The sequence below is a fragment of the Marmota monax genome, unplaced genomic scaffold (assembly GCF_021218885.2).
Source record: "Marmota monax isolate L192 unplaced genomic scaffold, Marmota_monax_Labrador192_F-V1.1 WCK01_AAM20220418_F8-fsc00185, whole genome shotgun sequence".
Taxonomy (NCBI): domain Eukaryota; kingdom Metazoa; phylum Chordata; class Mammalia; order Rodentia; family Sciuridae; genus Marmota; species Marmota monax.
Window position 1 is genome coordinate 598,175 of NW_026693278.1, and position 18,938 is coordinate 617,112.

At 52.2% G+C, this 18,938-nt stretch overlaps 1 protein-coding gene and 1 long non-coding RNA gene across 2 annotated transcripts in view; one reads left to right on the top strand and one right to left on the bottom strand.

Moving 5' to 3' along the window:
* Nucleotides 1-10,577, top strand: LOC131424633 (uncharacterized). Its single transcript, XR_009227985.1, has 3 exons — nucleotides 1-844; nucleotides 6,316-10,244; nucleotides 10,345-10,577. It is a non-coding gene; the product is annotated as an uncharacterized LOC131424633 (long non-coding RNA).
* Nucleotides 10,578-11,892: 1,315 nt separating this feature from the next.
* Nucleotides 11,893-18,938, bottom strand: part of Oas3 (2'-5'-oligoadenylate synthetase 3) — a 33,879-nt gene continuing 26,833 nt past the window's right edge. The window contains exons 21-26 of the mRNA XM_046456483.2: nucleotides 18,516-18,689; nucleotides 17,085-17,367; nucleotides 16,355-16,542; nucleotides 15,192-15,430; nucleotides 14,178-14,331; nucleotides 11,893-13,128 (exon numbers count right to left, since the gene is read on the bottom strand). Coding sequence (XP_046312439.1) covers nucleotides 13,051-13,128; nucleotides 14,178-14,331; nucleotides 15,192-15,430; nucleotides 16,355-16,542; nucleotides 17,085-17,367; nucleotides 18,516-18,689 — 1,116 coding nt within the window. The 3' untranslated portion in view covers nucleotides 11,893-13,050. The remainder of the gene's footprint in view (nucleotides 13,129-14,177; nucleotides 14,332-15,191; nucleotides 15,431-16,354; nucleotides 16,543-17,084; nucleotides 17,368-18,515; nucleotides 18,690-18,938) is intronic.

Genomic DNA, 18,938 nt, shown 5'->3' on the forward strand with positions numbered 1-18,938 from the left:
CCCCAAATGTACCAGCTTGAAGTGACACTTAGGATCTCATGGTGTTATGGTTTGGATGTGAGGTGTCCCCCAGAGCTCAAGTGTGAGACACTGAGAGAAGGTTTAGATTGGGTCGTGGCTTCACTTACTCAGCAGATTAGTCCCTGATGGCATTGACGGAGTGGCAACTAGAGGTGGTGGGCTGAGGCTGGAGGAAGGGGTTCGTGGGGCGCGTGGCTGTGGGGTGTATATTTTGTATCTGGAGCGTGGAGTCCCTCTCTGCTTCCTGATCACCATGTAGCGGCTTCCCTCTGCCACACTCTTCCGCGGTGATGTCCTGCCTCCCCTTGAGCCCTGAGAAATGGAGCCGGCCTTCTGTGGACTGAGACCTCTGAAACCATGAACTCTCAAATCCACGCTTCCTCCTCTACAATCGTTGTGGTCAGGTCTTTTAGTCCAGCACTGAGAAGCTGGCTGACACACAAGTTTCTGTAGACTGGGTATTGGGCACCACCCCCTGGATTCCTGCCCTAGGACCTTTCTAGGTCACCATCAAGGTACCCGTGGGGGCTGCTGTCATCCGAAAGCTGGTCTAAGGCTGTGGGCAAGTTCTCAGGACCTCCCCTGGGGACCATCACCCCATCCCAGTTGCCTAGATTATTCTTCAGGAGCAAAGTCACCAGGCACAACTTGGAGAGAGGATGGGGATGTGACTGCCAGGAGGCGGCTCATGGGGCCATTTTGGAAGTGACCAACCTCCATTACTATAAAGAGCCAACTGTCGTCTGTTCTCAAAACTTAATAACGTCCTTGGACAACGGCTCAAATGAAGATTCCTGGACTCTCCTCCCAGGGCTTCTATTAGGTAAGTCTGGGACAGGGGCCAGAAATCTGTGTCTTTCATAAGAACACCAGGTTCTGATTCAGGAGGCCCCGGTGTGTTGCGGGAGTTCTGTGTGGATGCTCTCCTGTGCTGGACGGGCAGGGCTCTGGGGCCTGCATGCCTACAGCCCAGAAATCATGTGTGAAAATCTCAGCCCTCTGGGGCCTTTGGCGGGATTGTGATCACTGGCCTCTACTCCACTGTGGGGGAATGAAGACTGGTTTAACTCTTTAGGAGGACATTTTGCAATAGGGGACAAAATTTCATAGGCATTCACGTTTTTGACTCTTTTTAGGAACTTGTGCTGCCTTCTCTCCCACAATGTAAGATCAAGACGCCTACAGACAGGGTGTGCACTGAGGGCCGCTAACTCCTTTCCTGAGGGCTCCACCCCCAATGAGAAATCTTTTCAGATATACAAGGGATATTATGTTGTACATATAGATATACATACATACATTTTTTTTGGGGGGGGGGAAATACATAAAGTTGTCTGTCCATATATCTTGCTTTCTCTCTCTTTTTTGTACCAGGGATTGAACCCAGGGTGCTCTACCACAGAGCCACACCCCCAGCCCTTTTCATTTTTTAACTTTGAGACAGAGTCTTACTCAATTGCTTAGGGCCTTGCTAAGTTGCTGAAACTGGCCTCAAACTTGTGATCCTCCTGCCTCAGCCTCCCAAGTCACTGATTTCTCCTGGTTTTTAAGAGCTCTTACAAATACACACACTAGGAATATTAACCCTTTACCTGTGATCTCTACCGCAAACATTTTCTCTCCATTTGCAAATCGTCTTTTGTTTGTGGTCTTTTTTTTTTTGGACACCCAATCGTTTGGATTTCTGTGCAGTCAATTTCTCAGTGCTTACTTTTCTTGCATCTGGATTGTGAGTTGCAGTTAGAAAGTCTTTCTCGACTTCCACGTTAGGAAAGGAATTCACCTGTTTTTTTGATACTTTACGGTTTCATTTCTTGCACATATTTTGGGATGCAGTGAGAGTTGATTGTTAGATGTGCAATATAGGCATCTAGTTTTCTCTTCTTCTAATGTGTCGCCAATGATCTAAAAACAGTTCCTCGGAGCCCATCATTCTTAATAATTTTCTGATTTCTGAAGTTATCGTTGGTAAAGTCCCATGGGTGCTCCGTCTGTCCCTGGGATTTCGATCCCACCGGTCTTCCTATCTCTTTGTGTACCAGTAGTGCACTATTTTAATTTATAGGGTTTTTTTTTTGTTGTTGTTGTTTTTACTGTTTTCCTGCTTATTCTTGAAAGTTTATTTTTCTACACAAAATTTAGTATAGCTTGTCTACGGGGCATGTTGCCATTTTTTAAAAAACTCGGATTGCTTTAAATTTATACCTTGTTCAAGGGAAAAGAGACATTGCTATGGTGCTGGGTTGCCCCATACAAGATCCAAGCGTGTTTTCCTGTACCTTCAACTGTGCTTGCCGTTCAGGAATGTTCTAGAAGTGTTCCTCCAGTAGGTTTTACAACTTTTTTGTTATGTGGATCCCCAAGTATTTCAGCTTAGTTACTATCATAAGTGGGTTTCCCTACCTTTCTATCTTCTCGCTGGTTATTTGTGCACGTGAAGGCACTTGGCTTCCGCCATGTTATTTCTATATCTCGCTATTTCATCAAAGCATTTTATTGTTTCAATTTTATTGCTGATGATTTTGTTTTACAGACACACGATCACATTGCTTACAAATGGAGATAACTTCTTTCCAGTTTTTTTTCTCCCTCCAATAGACGGTATCTGATGGCTTGGGGTGAAGCCCTCCCCACAGTCCCGGGGTGGAGATGGACTGTACTCCCCGCATCCATATGCTGGAGGCCTGACCCCCAGGCCTTCAGAATGTGGTCTTATTTGGAAATGGAGTCGCTGCAGATGTAATTGATTAAGACAGGGTCATATTGGAGATGCTATTTTCTGTCTCTCTCTCTCTCTCTCTCTCTCGTACCAGGGACTAAACCCAGGGATGCTTTACCATTGAGCCACATCTCCTGTCCTTTTTATTTTTCATTTTGAGACAGGGTCTCACTAAGGGGGGCTGGCCTTAAACTTCCCATCCTCCTGCCTCAGCCTCCTGAGTTGCTGGGCTTATAGTTGTGCGCCACCGACCTGGCAGTTCAACCCTTAAGATATTAAAACTTTCTTCTGTCTTAATAGTTATTTCTTTCTTGTCCCTTCTTATTCTGCGTTTCTTGGTGTGTGTCTTCTGTCTTTTTTCTTATTACATTAGCTGGTGTTCTGCCTACTTGATGATTTTTTTAAGCAGGGTTTTGATTTATAAATTAGATGTACTGCTTTCTATTCTCTACCTCATCAATGTTTGCTTTTAACTTCATTATTTCCTTCTTCAGCCTCTGTTTTAGAATTTCTTGTCCTTTTCCCTGGCACTCTGAGCTGGGAAATTTTCCCTAATCGATTATCATCCTCTATTCTATGGATGAAAGCGTTGAAGGCTTAGGTATTTCCCTCTAATCACTGCGATAAGTGTGTCCCCAGATTGGCAGTATTTGAATTTTTATTATTCTTTAGAAATTCTGCAATTTCATTTTACGGTTTCTCCTTTATCTGAGAGTTGTTTAATAAAAAGTTCAAGCATTTCTAGCTGCAGATACCTTTTATAAAATTTCTTAATACTTTCTCCTTTTACTGAATTAAGACATGAGGATGTCATTTGTTATTTGTGTGTGTGTGTTGGTGGGCCTTTGATGAGTTCTAGTGATTTTTCCAGGTTTTCTTGAAAAGGTGTGTCCACTACCTGGGCTAGAGTCCAGCCTGCCTCTCTACGGTTCCCCGTGGACACATTGTTCAGATCTTTCACTTGCGCGTTTTCTCTGGCTCCTTGGACCTCCTTGTCCTGAGGGTGGGCTCTTGAACCCTCCTGTGCTTGTGGCGGTTTCTGTGTCTCCACGCATCTCAGGGCTTTGCTTTATGAGTCTGTGGCTGTTGCTATGGTGAACAGCTTCTCAGAGTGGTGACTATAGTGTGGCCAATCCCTTCGAGGAAACAGCTAAGAACTGGTTTGTCCAACAGAGTCACATGTCAAAAGCTTGGCCCCGTGGATGCCTTTAAAAAAATTCATGCTATGGTTTATGGTTCACGGTCACCGAGTCTCTCCCTTTGCCTGATTCATTCATCTCTCCCCTCTCAGCACCCGACATAGCCCAGGAAACACCAGATTCTCTCCTCAGCCAGTGTAGACAGGCTCGGCTGCTCCGACTGGCCCCTCTGGAAGGTGCACTGGGGTCTAGGTGGGCGGGAGCCAGCCAGGATGTAAGGTGAAAATCCTGGAGCTGCCTCTCCAACCGCCCCACCCTCTGCCCTTTCCTAGCTGACATCACCCAAAATGTCACTCAAAACTCACGGAGCTGTAACTGTAGCTTTTTCAAACATTCTGAAATCGCAGTCCTTGGGCATTCCTAAAATATATATATATATATAAATAAGTAAAGATCTGGGGTGGAGCTCAGGGCTGGGGTGCTCGCCTCGTGTGGGCAAGGGCCTGGCTGCATCCCTAGTACCTAAGAAGAAAACACGGGCGCACACACACACACACACACACATACACACATCTCCACACCTAGCCTTTCACTGACTTGGGCAGGCAGACTTTTGGAGATCGAGGAGAGGTATGGTTTGTGCATCTGGCTCCAGGTTCAGAGGGTTTGAGCCCCGCGGCCCGGGTCTCCTCCCCTTGGCCCAGGCCAGCCTCGCTGGGTGACGGGCCTGGGATCTCGCTGTGATGAGAGACGGGCGCCTCCCCAGCTCCTCCTGCTTCACTCTGCTCCACGTGGCCCCCCAGTGCCCTCCTCCCTTGGGCTGCGTTCTCATGACCTCCTCTTACGGCGCAGGCACAGCCATGTGTCACTTAACAATGGTGATCTGTTCTGAAAACTGTGTCGATGGGGGGGGCTCCTCATCCTGTGAACCTCCCGGAGGGCACTGACTCAACCCCAGAGGGCGGAGGACACTGGTCTCTTGAGGGATAGAGGGATGTGGCTGACACGGATGGCCCAGGCAGCGACCGGCTGACACGGCCGACTCTTTGGTCATTTTTCCTGCAGGGCTGGGGCTGGGGGGCGGGAAGCCAGGGCCTCATGCATGCTGGACGCCGGCCCTGCCCCTGGGCTCCACCCCTGCTGTCCTTTTTTTAATAAGCAGCAGCATGTCCTCATATGAGGATGAGAGCCTGGTACAGGGAATACTCAAACCAGTGACATCACCATTTATCGTCACCATCAGGTATCATGTGCCACACGTGATTGTAGGTGCCTGACTGGCCTTGCGGGAGGTCAGTTCCCACCAGCGTCACCATGAGTGCGTGTGTAAAGCTCTGCACTAGCACATCGTGAGAGCTGCGATGTCACTAGATAGCGAGGGGTTTCCAGCCTCATGACGAGACCACCCTCAGATATGTGGTCTTTTGTGGAAAAAATGACCGTCATCGAGGTACAACCTGCATCCCACACGATGCCTGAGTCCTAAGTGTGTTTGGATGAACTTAGATGAATGAACGCGCCCACGTCCCCAGCATCCCGATCAAGAGGTCATTCCGTCCCCCCAGGAACTTCTCCGTGTCCTTTCTAGCCGGCCTCCCTGACCACGGCCAGCCTTGACCGTCCATCCATCACCGAGTTCTGCCTCAGACACGCGTCTTGCTTTTTCTTGAACCTCAGGACGTGGAGTCACGCGGGCGCCCCCTGGAACCCCTGGAACATGGTTTCACCCTACAGCAGCCGCCGTGCCGCTAGCTGTGTCCCTCCTGCTGGGCCCGGTGCCATCCTGTCATGTGTGTGTGTGTGTGTGTGTGACAATACGGTTCGTCCCCTTTCTGATGCTGAGACCTGCAGCTTCTTTCTGCTCCTGGGCTATTATGAAGTAGGTCCAGGAGGAGGGTAGAATGACTCTTGGGTGGGTTATGTGTCCCCCGGGCATGAGCCTCAGGAACGGGTCTTACCCAGGGACGCTGGGGCGTGGGACCGGAGCTCTGGGAGGAGAAGGTAAAGGCCCAGGGAAGCAGATGGGAGCAAGGGAACCGGTAGCCACGGAAGGTGGGCAGCTGCCAGAAGCCAGAGGAGGCGTGGGATGGATTTTCTCTTTGTAGCTTCCAGAAGGTCCATGTCTGGTGAGCCTTGCTTGTAGACCAGTGAGGCTTGGTTTAGATTTCTGACCTCCAGGACTATAATAGGGCATTTTTTTTTGTTGTTAACCCACTAAGTCTGTGGTCATGTGTTACAGTCCCAGAAGAGATGAGTATGGGGCTGGAATTTCAGGTGCCTCTGGGTGTCGCGGCCTGGGGGCAGGCTGCAAGCACACGGTCCCTCTGCTCTGCCAGCTGCCATCCACAGGAGAGTGTCAGGAATGTGGGGCGTCAGCATTTAGAGACTGACATGAATCGGTAGGAGTTGCGTGGTGTCCTTTTGTCTCTTTTGCAGATTCGAGTCTCCAGTTTGCAAGAGGAAAGCCGCCCAGTGCGGGGAGGGCAGAGCAGGAGGGACAATGGACTTTTCTTTGCTCATTTCCTGTCGGTATTTTGACAAAGCAGAGATGAAGACATGTCCTCTCTCCTAATTCACCAGGAAGCTACGAGCTGCAACTGGGTGTGACTATTCCTGTTCCAGGGACAAGGACGGGGATGTGGGTGTCAGCTGTGCCCCCAGAGCCCCACATTGCTGGAGCGTTGGGAGTACAGTGGCTTCAGGGTGCTTGGCACTGGGACTGTGGAATGGGCAGGTCTGAACCTGGCTGCCCTTTTTCTCGCCTCCCTTTTCAGGACCTACAGACCGCGTGGCTTGGGAGGAATAAGAGTAGAGAGAAGCAGGAAGTTCTTGGTGCTTGGAGGTCTTCGGAGAGAGCCGGGTGCAGGTCAGGAGCCATCAAGGATTGACGAGACCAGGCTCAGTCATTGGTCCTGTGCGTCTGTTTACATCCACATTCTGGGTTCTCCCTCCAGTGCCAGGGATGAATGCCAACCATCTGCAAGTGCCCCACCCCGTGGTGAACTGAGTAACAGTCCCCATCCTTCACCAAGATGTCCATGTCCTGATCAGCGGAACCTGGGACAGTGGGGGTGGGTCTGGTCTAAAGGGTTTGAGGTGATAAGCTTTGGTGGGGCTGAGGTCATCCCAGCAGCCCTCCTGAGAGGAGGCAGGAGAAACGCATCCCTAGTCCATGGAACCAAAGAGGTGGAGGGATGCCAGGGGCCGGGCAGCTTCTGATACTGTCCCCAGAAGGAACCAGCCCCCCAACACCTTGACTTTAGCCTGGAGACTGTTTTTGGACTTTGGATCTCTAGAACCTTGTGCCATATAAAGTGACGCATGCAGACCAGGGACACCTTAGGGGGCCATTATCCTGCCTTCTGCAGCCAGAGACTTGGGTTCAATCCTGGCTCTGATCCTGAGGGACTTGTGTCTTTGCCCGAGTCCCCTCTCTCTGGGTCTCAGCTTCCTTTTACCTGGACAATTCAGAGTGTGTCAGGAGTGAGCGAGAGAGAGAGAGAGCTGGTGCATCTTTAGCAGGAGAACAGATTTTCTCATCCCACACTCAGATGGCTTATTTTTTTCTTACAACCGATTTTTGGCCTTCCTCACGATGAATTTCCATCCCTGGGGAATCAGAAGAGAGAAAAGAAAATTAGCCCCAGTGTTCCTGAGGACGGTCCAGATGAGGCTTCAGAGAGGAACCCCCGACCCGCAAGACGTCAGGGGCTTCACTCAACAAAAGGGCCGCTTCTCACTTAGGCCAATAGGGCTCAGGTCAGGACAAACCTCTCCATTTCTTGGAACCCATGAGTGGCAGGTCTCTGTGGCAGAGAAGATGGCGGGGAGATAGGCCAGCTCAGCCTATCTGCTCAGCCTGCAAGTCCGAGGCCAGTTCTGCTCACAGTTCATTGCTCAGAACCAGTCGCACTGAGATGGGTGGGCTCCCAGAGAAAGAAGAAGGGACCCCTTGGGCCGGGATCTACAGGCATGAGTGACCCGTCTCGCTTGTTCCTTTAGATGGAATGAAGAAACCCCCACAGTGTGCTGGCATCAGATCAACTGGAACAAAACCACAATTAATTTAAACATCACCATATTCCAAGGCTCACCCAATGTGTCCACTAATGATTCCCGGGTAGGATGGTCGACCCAAGGGGAGCATTCCCAATGATTGTCAGGGGACTTGATTTCCAAAGAGGCTTGCCTGAGGACCCACACATTTCTTCCCAGGAAAATCACATATAAAGTCGTGAACTTGACCCTGGGCCCATCATTTGTCTTCTCCCCTAGTCCACCTCTGGGCTGTCTGGCTGTTGCTTATGCCTTGCTTTTGACGCATCTAGAAATTCTTTTCACTATCAGAAGTGAAGAACCCTCGTGGGCGGAGGTGACGTCTCTATCTGCTCTTTGGCAGGGCCTCTTGGGACCCTTGTCCCAGGACCACATGATCCACCGGGTGACTGGAAGGCAGGCTGAGGAGACATGGCTGACTTCCTGTCTGCCCAGGAAGAGGAAACGGGGTGGGGAGAAGGTGGAGATGCTGCCCAGTTTCTGGTCTGAAACACAGGTTAAGTATTTCCTTGAAATAAGTTCTCTGGGCTTCCTTCTGACTTTGAGTTTTTAGTCATCTATTTTCCTCTCTCTGGATGTGTGGGAGGGGTGCACTTTTATAGATGACTCCCATTTTCTTTCCTCTTTTGAATGTATACTTAAAAAATAAAAAAGAGCTCCAATTAGCAGAGAAGGAGTGCTGTGGAGTCTTCCCTTGGAATGGAAACCCCGCCTCAAATGGAGATTCTCAGTTGGCTTCCAAGGGGAAGAAATGTTTCTAAAAAACTTCTAGCCTTGGGGAAAAAAAACAGAATAAATATGTTGCTTAGCCTGTGGTCATGGGAAATTAAAAGTTAGAAAGTTAAAACACACAACTAGGTGTGGTGGCGCATGCCCGTAATCCCAGCAACTCGGGAGGCTGAGGCAGGAGGATCTCAAGTTCAAAGCCAGCCTCAGCAATTTAGTGAGGCCCTAAGCAACTCAGCGAGACCCTGTCTCTGAATAAAATATAAAAAAGGGCTGGGGATGTGGCTCAGTGGTTGAGTGCCCCTGGGTTCAATCCCCAATACCAAAAACAAAATAAAACAACATTTAAAACACTGATAAACAGCGACACTTCAGTTCAATTCTTTCATGATCATTGCATTTTTTTGGTGTGTGTACTTCAGAATGATGGATTGTTCTGGAAATGATAAGAAACAGGTGGCTTTTAAGCTTCTTAGGCTCAGCCAGGTGAGAGTCCTACATGAGTTTAGCAGTCTCAGAAAGAAATGGGTGATCATTTTGCTTCTTGCATTAGTTTCCTGTTGTTGCAATAACAATTAAAAGGCACATATTTGTTATCTCAGAGCCTGCAGGCAAGGAGTCTGAAATGTGTCTCAGTGGGTTCAAATCAAGGAGCTGGGGGGCTGCGTTCCTCTCTGGAGGTCCCAGAAGAGGGTCTCTGCTCTTGCCTTTCCCCTTCCCAGATTCGCGGTCTCCTTCCTCTCCCAGCAGCAGCGGTGACTAGGATCTCCTGTCTCTTCTTCGGTGATCCTCTCTCACTCTGACTGGGAAAGAGTCCCTGTTTTAAGGGCTCATGTGTTTGGACGGGGCCCACCTGGATAAGCCCAGATGAGCTCCCCACCTCAAGGTCCACGGGGTTAATGGCATCTGCAAAGCCCTCTCCCTGTGTGGGGTGGCGTGCTTACGGCCCCAGGGGCAAGGCTGTGGACATGTTTGTGGGGGTGTCACTCGGCCTGACTCCGTGCTTTCCCAGGCTTTCTGGGGATTTAGCAGTATTTTCTCCCCCACCCTCAGCAGGGGCTTGGCCCAGCTCAGGTGGTCCCAGCTGTCCATGGAGTCCTCCATGATTCTGACATCACTCTGGCCGCAGCCTTCAAAAAGCCTGTCGACCTGCTCTCCACCTTGGGGACCGTCCCCCCCAGTCAGGGTTTCTCCTGAGGGCTGAAGAGGGACCCTCTGTGCTGCCCGCGTCCTCCTCTCCTTGCTGGAACCCTGCACAGCTGAGCCTTTGTCCTCTTCTGGTGCTTACTCCCCGCCCTGCGAGGGTGACCCCACGTTCTGGCCCCTTTGGGAATAGGGGACATTCCCTGGGTGCCTCGCAGCCCAGGGAAGTGCCACACCAGGGCTCTGGTCACCATCCCAGCTGGGTGGAGCTGCCGGGCTGCTCACGCTCTCATCCAAGCCGGATTCCTCCTTCGAGGTCTACACCCCACTCCAGGGGACCTGGCCCAACTCACACAGGGCGGTGCCAGGGAAGAGCTTCCCGTGCCTCTCCCTGTCCAGGGCTCTCCTGGACTCTGATGACCATGAATGACGGATAAATGGTAAGGCCTTTCCCGCCCAGATTTGAACCACCCTCAGTGGAAATGCACCAAAGCCCTCGCTATTCAGGCTCCTAACGATTCTTTTCTCCTTTTGTTTGAGGATTGGAAGCTGCGGACGCTTGATTACTGAGCTACAACTCCAGTCCTTTTTATTTTGAGACTGAGTTGCTGAGGCTGGCCTCCAACTTTGTGCTCCTCCTGCCTCAGCCTCCAGAGTCACTGGGATTACAGGCAAGTACCACCTGGCTCCCGGTGGTCCTTTTAACCACAAATCGTCCCCATTGGTGAGCTCATTCTTGGTCTGCTGCTCAAACTCTTCCAAATTCCTCTTGCCCCAAGGGCTGTGCTTCTCCTCTCTGCTTACTTTCCCTGATACCATTGGGACCGGGATGCTAGGGTAGCCAAGCATGAATCCTGGCCTTGGACCTTGACCTTTAGGTGTCCTTCATTGGATTCCTGCGACGATCCTGGCTCGTGTACCCTGGGGTTGGGAGCATGTCTACCCTTCCATGTTTCTGTCTGGGCTTCTCCCTGTTTTCTTCGTCTCTTTCTATGAAGTCTCTCTGGCCTGTGCATCTTCTCTGGAATCTGTTAAGTCAGTTCTTTTTGTGTCCTGGAGCCCATGATGGTGCCGAATTAAAAAAAAAAAATCAAGTTGGCAAGAACATTTACGGGACGGTCTGTGCCTCCGCCTAGAGGCACCACGCTGACCTCTGGGTACGCACCCCCAGGCCTGGGCACCCTGATCCCATGCTCTGCCTCTGATCTCCACCCTGCCTCCCCCTCTCCCTCCCACTGGTGCTGTGACTGCACTGTGGACCTGGGAGGTGATACTCCCATTGCGAGGTCCCGTAGCATCTCGTGTTGTGCCTTGGGGCTCTGCCTGAGCGTCTCATCCAAGGTCTCACTGGGACGGTGTTTCTGATTTTGCATCCTCTCTGCATATGTGAAAGAGAATTCTTCTGGGTAAAAGAATACAATTTCCTCATCAATATGGTTTCTTGTTTATCCCGAAATACAGATCGTACAAGAGAGGTCATTTGTTGACATCAGCTACTGATTTTTTTTTTTGAGAGAATTTTAATATATATATATATATATATATATATATATAATTTTTTTTTTTTTAGTTTTCGGCGGACACAACATCTTTGTTTGTATGTGGTGCTGAGGATCGAACCCGGGCCGCACGCATGCCAGGCGAGCGCGCTACTGCTTGAGCCATATCCCCAGCCCCAGCTACTGATTTTTTTTCTGCAAAAGGGTTGGTGCCCTCATTGCATCCTGCAAGGACCAAGGACTGCACGTTTGCCGGTCGCTGTGACGTCTAGCTTGGCTCCTAATGAATTCAACCCTCTACTGAGTGCAGCGAAGGCATTGGCATGAAAGTGGTGCATTCAGTGCTGATCCTCTGACACCCACAGACCATCTTGCAATTCAATTCAATTCAGACTCTAGCCTGGAGTGGGTGCAGCGGCCGCGGGTTAAGAACAAGGTCTCCAGCACGTCCAGCCTGACTTCAGACAGCAGCCCCGCATGGGCTCCCCGGGCTGCCCACACCTCTGCCTGACTTGGCTACAAACTTGGGGCTTTGACCCTGTTAGGTCTCATATGTCACTAGAATGACTCTCAGGACTCAGGAGAACACTTTGCTTGCAATCACCACTTTATGATAAAGAATATGAGTGAACAACCAGATAAAGAGAGACAGGGTACACTGAGCTCAGGAGCTCTGTCCCCTTGGTGTTGGGCATGCCACCCTCCTGAGACACTGTAGTCTTTGCCCACCAGGAAGCTCCAAAGCCTCATGACCTAGAAGTTTATATTGGACCCCACTGTTTGGGCAAGATTGGTTAGATCACCGACTGCACAACTGAGCTCAATCTCTAGTTCCCTCTGCTTCCTGAAGATCGGGGGTGTAGAAAGCTCCCACGCGGGAGGTCTTTCTGGCTTGAGAAGCCCCCCTCCACATGCTCTAAGTGCCCCTGGGGTCTCTGAGGCTCTTTCTCCTCCTTTCTTCTTGCAGTACTGGGAATTGAACCTGGGGATGCTCCATCACTGAGTTACACCTCCAGACCTTTTTATTTTGAGAAAGGATCTCACTAAGCTGCTAAGGCTGGCCTTGAATTTTGATCCTCCTGCCTTAGCCTCCCAAGTCACTGGGATCACAGGTGTGTGCCACTGCACCAGCTAGGAGTCACCTTCTTAGCTGAAATTCAGGGATGGTGGAGGGGGTTCGTTATGAATGCAAAAGACACTTTTGTCAGGAAATTCCTTGGTTTTGAAATTCTATGCCAGTCCCTGGGCACAAAGGCCGGGTGGGATGCTTTGTTGTCTCCTGGGTGGGTGGGAAGACAGGCAGTGGGTGGGGGGAGGAACAGCCCTGGGGAGCTGACCATGGCAGGACAGGGCTGGCGGGCAGCCGGCTGGGGGACACCACAGCAGTGGGGCAGGGAGGGTCTGTGCGTGGAGGGAAGGGGACAGACAGATGGTGGCTGAGCTGGGAGGTTGTGAGAACAGCTCAGAGTGAAGGGACCAAGGGCCAGGAGAAGAGCCTCACTCTGGGGGTGCAGCGAGGGTCCTTGAGGGGTGTAGAGAGGGCGGCTGAGGGCCGAGGCTTTTCAAGGTGGTCACCGGCCTCATGGGGTCCAACCAGGTGGGAGTCGGGAAAGGGCTCTGCAGCCTTGTTTTCAGGGGCTCCAAGACACCGGGGAGGAGAGGCGGGGCCCAGCAGGGTGGAGCGAGCCTGGGGGACCGGATTCTTTCAGAGCAATTTCCAGATGGCCTTAGAAGGTCTTCTAGCGCGTCACCTCTGGATGGAGTGGCTTCTGACCCAGACAGCAGGGTAGAGCCCAGCTCCGCAACTGCCCGGCGTCTGCACTGTCTGCAGGAGTGGACAGCGGAGGAGATGAGGGTCCTGTGCAGCGACGACCCCTGCTAAGGAGCCGAAGGGGAGGCTTGGGGACCGTATCTGGGGACGAGACTGTGGCCAGAGACACTCTTTTGGTGCTATCGGTTCTGGTAACAAGGGGAAGCAGGGGGATTGCTCTATAGCAGGGGTTCTCCCAGGGACAAATTCCCTCCCTGGAGGACAGGTGACAATGTCTTGTTCCACCTGGGTGGCAGCATCTGGGTAGAGAGCTGGGGTGCTGCTTAGCCCCTGAAATGAGACTCCCCTACCCCAAGGCCCAGGTGGAGAAGCCCTGCTGTAGAGAGGGATGCGGGCTGGGGAGGGTGGCCAAGGGTGCAGGCGGGAGGGCCCGAGGGTAGATCAGGGTGGCAGGAAGCCCCCACTCTTGGGTGACCGACCCAACCCACAGCCATGGTCATCTTCACCCTGGTTCTCTGTAGCCACGAGACCATTGTGATCCTCCTGCCTCAGCCTCCCGAGTGGCTGGGATCACAGGTGTGTGCCACTGTCCCCAGCCAAATCCCAGTGCTCACCACCCCTGGTTATCTTTCCCCTTTTAGTTCTTCCCTCCTAGTAGGGGGACCTGCTGTCTGTGGACACGCGGGGCCGCGACTCCAGAAACCCACTAAACAAGGTGGAGCCAGAAGCCACAAAGAGCTGCGCTTCCGTGGGGGACATGTGACCATGTCTGCAGACTTGGTTGGCTAGGGAGGTGGGTGCTTCTGGCACCTGCTGGGTAGAGACCAGGGTGCTGCTCAGACTCTTGATCCTGCTCCTCCGCCCCACCAGCAGAGGGCACCCCAGCCCTGACGTCAGCGGTGCTGAGGCCGAGGGAACCACACAGGGAAGGGCTCCAGAGCTGTTCTGGAGCCCTGGTGGCCTCTTGCTTGCCAAGATGTGCAGTGGTTACTGGTGATGGGGTGGGGAAGGGGACATGGCTGCTTTAGCTCACAGAGAAGTTCCTTGACTCGAGCCTGACATGGGATCGTCCCGGGGGGCCACTTCCTTCAGATCACCCTTACTGGCACATTCCACAGCTGCACGGGGTTTCCGGCCCCATCTCTCATGCAGAGAGAGGACAGCCACTGCCTGGCTTCTTTGGCTAGGAGATGCCAGCACCAGCGGTCCCCACCTCCTACGTCACCCGTGGGGTCTGCTGGGTCCAAGATCACAGGCCTGTAGGAGGGTGAGAAGGTGTGAGAAGCTGGTTAATTCCTAGAGGATTTCTTTCCAAACTGGTGACTTCAGAATTTGAGGCCCCGTCCTACTTACAGCAATTTTTTTTTTATACCAGGGATGGAACCCAGGGGCACTTGACCCCTGAGCCCCATCCCCAGCCCTATTTTGTATTTTATTTAGAGGGAGGGTCTCACTGAGTTGCTTAGGGCCTCTCTAAATTTCTGAGGCCGGCTTGGAACTTGAGATCCTCCTGCCTCAGCCTCCCTAGCAGCTGGGATCACAGGATCTGCTAGATGTTTTGGAAGCTGTTACTCTACACAGAGAGCACAGTGCCACTCTATGTCACTGTCCCCTCTAGGCCGAGTCCTCATTTAACCAAATACAATGTTGTGGAGCAGGTCCCCCTGCCCCCCAGCCCACCCGGCTTCCCCTTTCCTCTGTTCTCTCTTTCTTTTCTCATCCTGTTCCTCCTGCCTCTGGTGTTCTGTCCCCGCTGCTGAGGACACGTGCTGAGATTCCTTGTCTATTCTTGAAGGTCGGAAAGGGCAGATTAAACTTGACCTAGTACAAACCCCCAATAACAAATTGACCTGTGGAGGACAGCGTCCTTTCTGGGGACACTCTTCCAACGCCATCCTCTCAGACCTGCTGACAAACCCAGGTGGATAAGAGCCCTGCCCCTCTTCCTCCGGGGCAGCACTTCCTTCCGCCCCTAGGACTTTATCCCTGGGGACTGGGTGGCCGTGCTGTCAGCACCTCGCTGCTCAGGGTCACATGTGGAATGACTTAGGGTCCAGGGGGAGGAAGAGGATGCAAGAGCATCAGAGGGAACCAGTCAATCAAGAATAGAGGGGCACCTGGTTTTCTGGATCTGGGTCAGAAGGAATGTGCGCATCGTCTCGTCCTCGAAGTTGTAGTTGACATTCCAAAAGATGCAGAGCTGCTGGTACTTTGTGACCAGATCCAGGACTGTCCGGAAGCCTTCAGCGGTGTCAAAACTCTCCGACCCGCTGCCCTGCTCCCAGGCGTAGACGGTGAGCAGCTCCAGGGCGTACTTCGGGGGCAGAGACCCCTTGGATTTCAGTTTTCTTTCACACTGAGGGACAGGGAGGGACATCAGATGACCTTGGTAAGAACGCGCCCCAGGAGCTCTTCGAGGGTCCCATGGACGGCTGGGCCACGGAGGAGCGACGGAGTCACCATGACGCTGGTGGCAGGTGCTCTGCCCCGTGGAGGTCTAAATACTGTCCAGCAGCTGGGGCTCTTGGGACAGTCACACAGCCGTGGCCAGAACCCCACCAGGGGCTAACCATGGGCTGGGGCATGTTACTCGCATCATCCCCAATCTCACCAAAGCTGGGCACCATGATGTCCACTTCAGATGAAATCAGAAGGCGGGGTCAAGGGGAAGGACACTGCTCCAGGTCACACCAGAGCCCTCTGAACCGCCACACCCACCACCTTTGATTGTCTGGGACAAAGACCGCAGAGTCCAGTGTTCAGGCCGTAGGGGCCACAGCAGCAAGGGGCAGCTCCCGGAGCCGGGGTCGCGCGTTGGACGTTTGCCATCATGAAAACACTCGGAAAGGACCTTGTGTGCGGGACCGTGGAATCGAGCACAGAGGGGCTGCCCAGTACAGAAAGCGCAGCCAGCCTCCTCCCCTGCGGCTGCAGGCTGCCTGCCAGGAGGTGCCCGTGTCTACCCCCTGTGGAAACCGACCAGCAGAGAAGCCACCCTGGCACCTGCCAACCCGCGGGCCTGTCACTCCTAACTCCTGTCCTCCCTTGGTGGCTTGGATTCCTGCTGAATTCTTTGGCTAATTGATGGCAGGAGGCAGGGCATGCCTGGCCCAAGTAAATAAAGTTAGTGACAGGAACGTTACAGACACCCGGCTCAGCCATGGGCAGGTTCTCTGGATCGGCCCAGTCCCCAGCGTGGGAGAACGGGGCAGGGGCTGGCTTCCTGGCCACATCTCACTGGTAAAGGTCATGGCCAGGCGGTCAGCCGGGGCCAGCATACCTGTTTGTACCAGTGCTTCATCAGGCGGATCAAGTTCTTCAGCTTGGCGGGCCGGGAGAGGATGAAATTGCGCTGCAGTTCGGTAAAACAGGTAGAAAACTCTCCCCCCTGGAGGTCAGAGGATTTGTACAGATCGATGAGTCCAGCGTAGACCTGGGGTCTGGGTGTGGAGCCGGAATGCAGTTGACCTGGATAAAAGATTTTAAAACATTTTGTGACATACAATCCCAGGAAATGAGGCGGAACTGTACCAGAGTATTTGCATCTTGATGTCTAAGGCACAGGCAGCCTCTTCAGAGGAATGAGATGTTTTCTGAGGTTATTTCAAGTTCTTGGTCGATCTAGAACACAGCTGGAGACAACTTCCATTATTGAAGAATGAGCTTTGAACAGTGCAGCTCTGGAATCCACAAACCTTGGTCCCTGGGGTAAACCTGACCCCCTGTTTGTTTTGTAAATAAAGTTTTATTGGAACAAGGCTACAGTATTTGTCGATGTGTTGCTTATGGCCGTTTTCATATTATAAAGGCCGAGTTGAGTGCAGGGAGATACCCCGTAGTCCTCAAAATATAAATAATTGCTATCTTGACTTTTAGATTAAAAAAAAAGTTTGCTGGTCCCTCTTCTGCACTTTGCTTCTGTATTTGCTGGTTCTCTCCATCCCTGACCACCCACCACTTCCAGCATCTAGAATCTTCCTCCTCCAGAGCTGGGCTCTGGGGATGCTCACCTAGTGCGTTAAAGGCGGGCAGCACGTCAAAGTCAACGCTTTCGTTGACATTTTTGGATTTCAGAGAGAAGCTCAGCACCCTGGGGGCCTTCCACTTGGACATCTCGAACGTCACTTCGAACTGCGTCTTCTGCTGCCAGACTTCCAGCTGCCTGCGGATCTCTTGGACAACCCTGCCCCGCTCGTTTCTCTGGGAGGTGTAGCTCTGAAGTGTGCTGGGGAACACCACCAGGTCGGCGTCAGAACCGGTCTTCAGGGTCGTGCCTTTGGCGGCTGACCCTCCCTGGGGGACAGAGGGGGCGTGAGACCCAGGCTCTCCTGGCCCTTGAGGCCCTCGCCACCACGGTCTGGCACCACTTGGGGCTAATTCATGAGGTCACTAAGGGCAGCTTCCAATGAGGGTCCAGTGAGGGCAGAGTCCAAAGCAGAGCAGAGTGTTAAGATTTACAGAGCGTTAGGATCGGGTGCCCCGATCCCACCGGGGGACAATAGCAATGGATCCTCCACTTCTCATTTCCTAAAGAATCCTCAGCTTTCACAGATTTTCCTCAAAGACATCAAACTCAGGGTGATTGTTACGTTGTAAGTTCTCATTTGTTCTCTGAGGGGCCAGTCTCCTTCTGCAGTCTGGGGACCCCGGGATGAGTATTCATAACTAAGGTGCAGGGGTCAGTAAACAATCCATCAAAGGATAGACGGTAAGTATTTTAGGCTTTGGAGGTGCTTAGTTCTCTGCTACACAGCTTTAACTTCTTCTTAATCTCCTCCTCCTCCTCCATTCAATTTCTGGTGAAATTTAAGAGCTGTGGCTATGGGAGTCTTAGGTCATGGAGGGCATTCCCCAGGGGGGGATTATAGAAATGCCGCCTCCTCCTATCTCTCTGTATTTTGATTCCCAGACATGAGCTGAGTGGCTTGGTCCACCATATGTTCTGCCTCACCACTGGTAATGGGGACAATCAATCATGCACCGAAACCTCTGATACTATGAATACAAACCTTTTCTCTTTATCAGTTCATTTGTCTCAGGCATTTTGGTACAGTATTGGAGAGCTGACTGATACATGACCTTATTGGGGAAAAGAGTCTTTGCAGATGTAATTAAATTAAAGATCTTGAGATGAGATCATTCTGAATTCTAAACCCAATGGAAAGTGTCCTTGGAAGGGAAAAGAAGAAGACACATGTCAGAGAGGGGATACAAAGATAGAGGTAGAGATGGGACCGATGCACCTACAAGCCCAAGAGTACCAAGGATGGCCAGCAACCCTAGGAAACAGGGTGAAACATGAGCCCTAAAGACTAGCATCCTAGTCCCAGTTCCCTAGTCTCAGATTTCTGATGCAGGTTGAGTCCTGGAAAGCCACAGTGATGCCCCGTCCCACTTCTTCCCCTGCCCGCAGCAAACCTGGAGAGAAGGCCTGCACTCACCTTGATGACCTTCTGGACCTTGGTGGTCGAGTGTCGGAAGCAATCTTCTTTAAGGAATGTGCAGATGTCGTCCACGGCTCTGTGGAGCTGATCCAGGAAGTCTTTGTTGGGCTGGAGAAAGTCCTTGATGAACTTGTCCAGAAGGTGGCCGGGGGTCATGAAGAGTGGTGCTGGCTGGGAAAGTGGGGGACGCAGGGCTGAGCCTTCCTGGCGGCCAAGGGGGGCTGCCTTCCCCACTGTGCCAGCTCTGTCTCCGCCCTCCCCCGGTCAGCAGCAGCTGTCCTGTCTGTGGCCCTCAAGTGGCTTCACCTCAGGAGCACACCTGAGAGCTTAGGGTGTACCCGAATCCCCCGGGGGTGAGCACCCTGCTAGTTCCTCTAGTTACCACCTTGGAGAGATCTGGGTCCCGCTCCTGACGGGCTG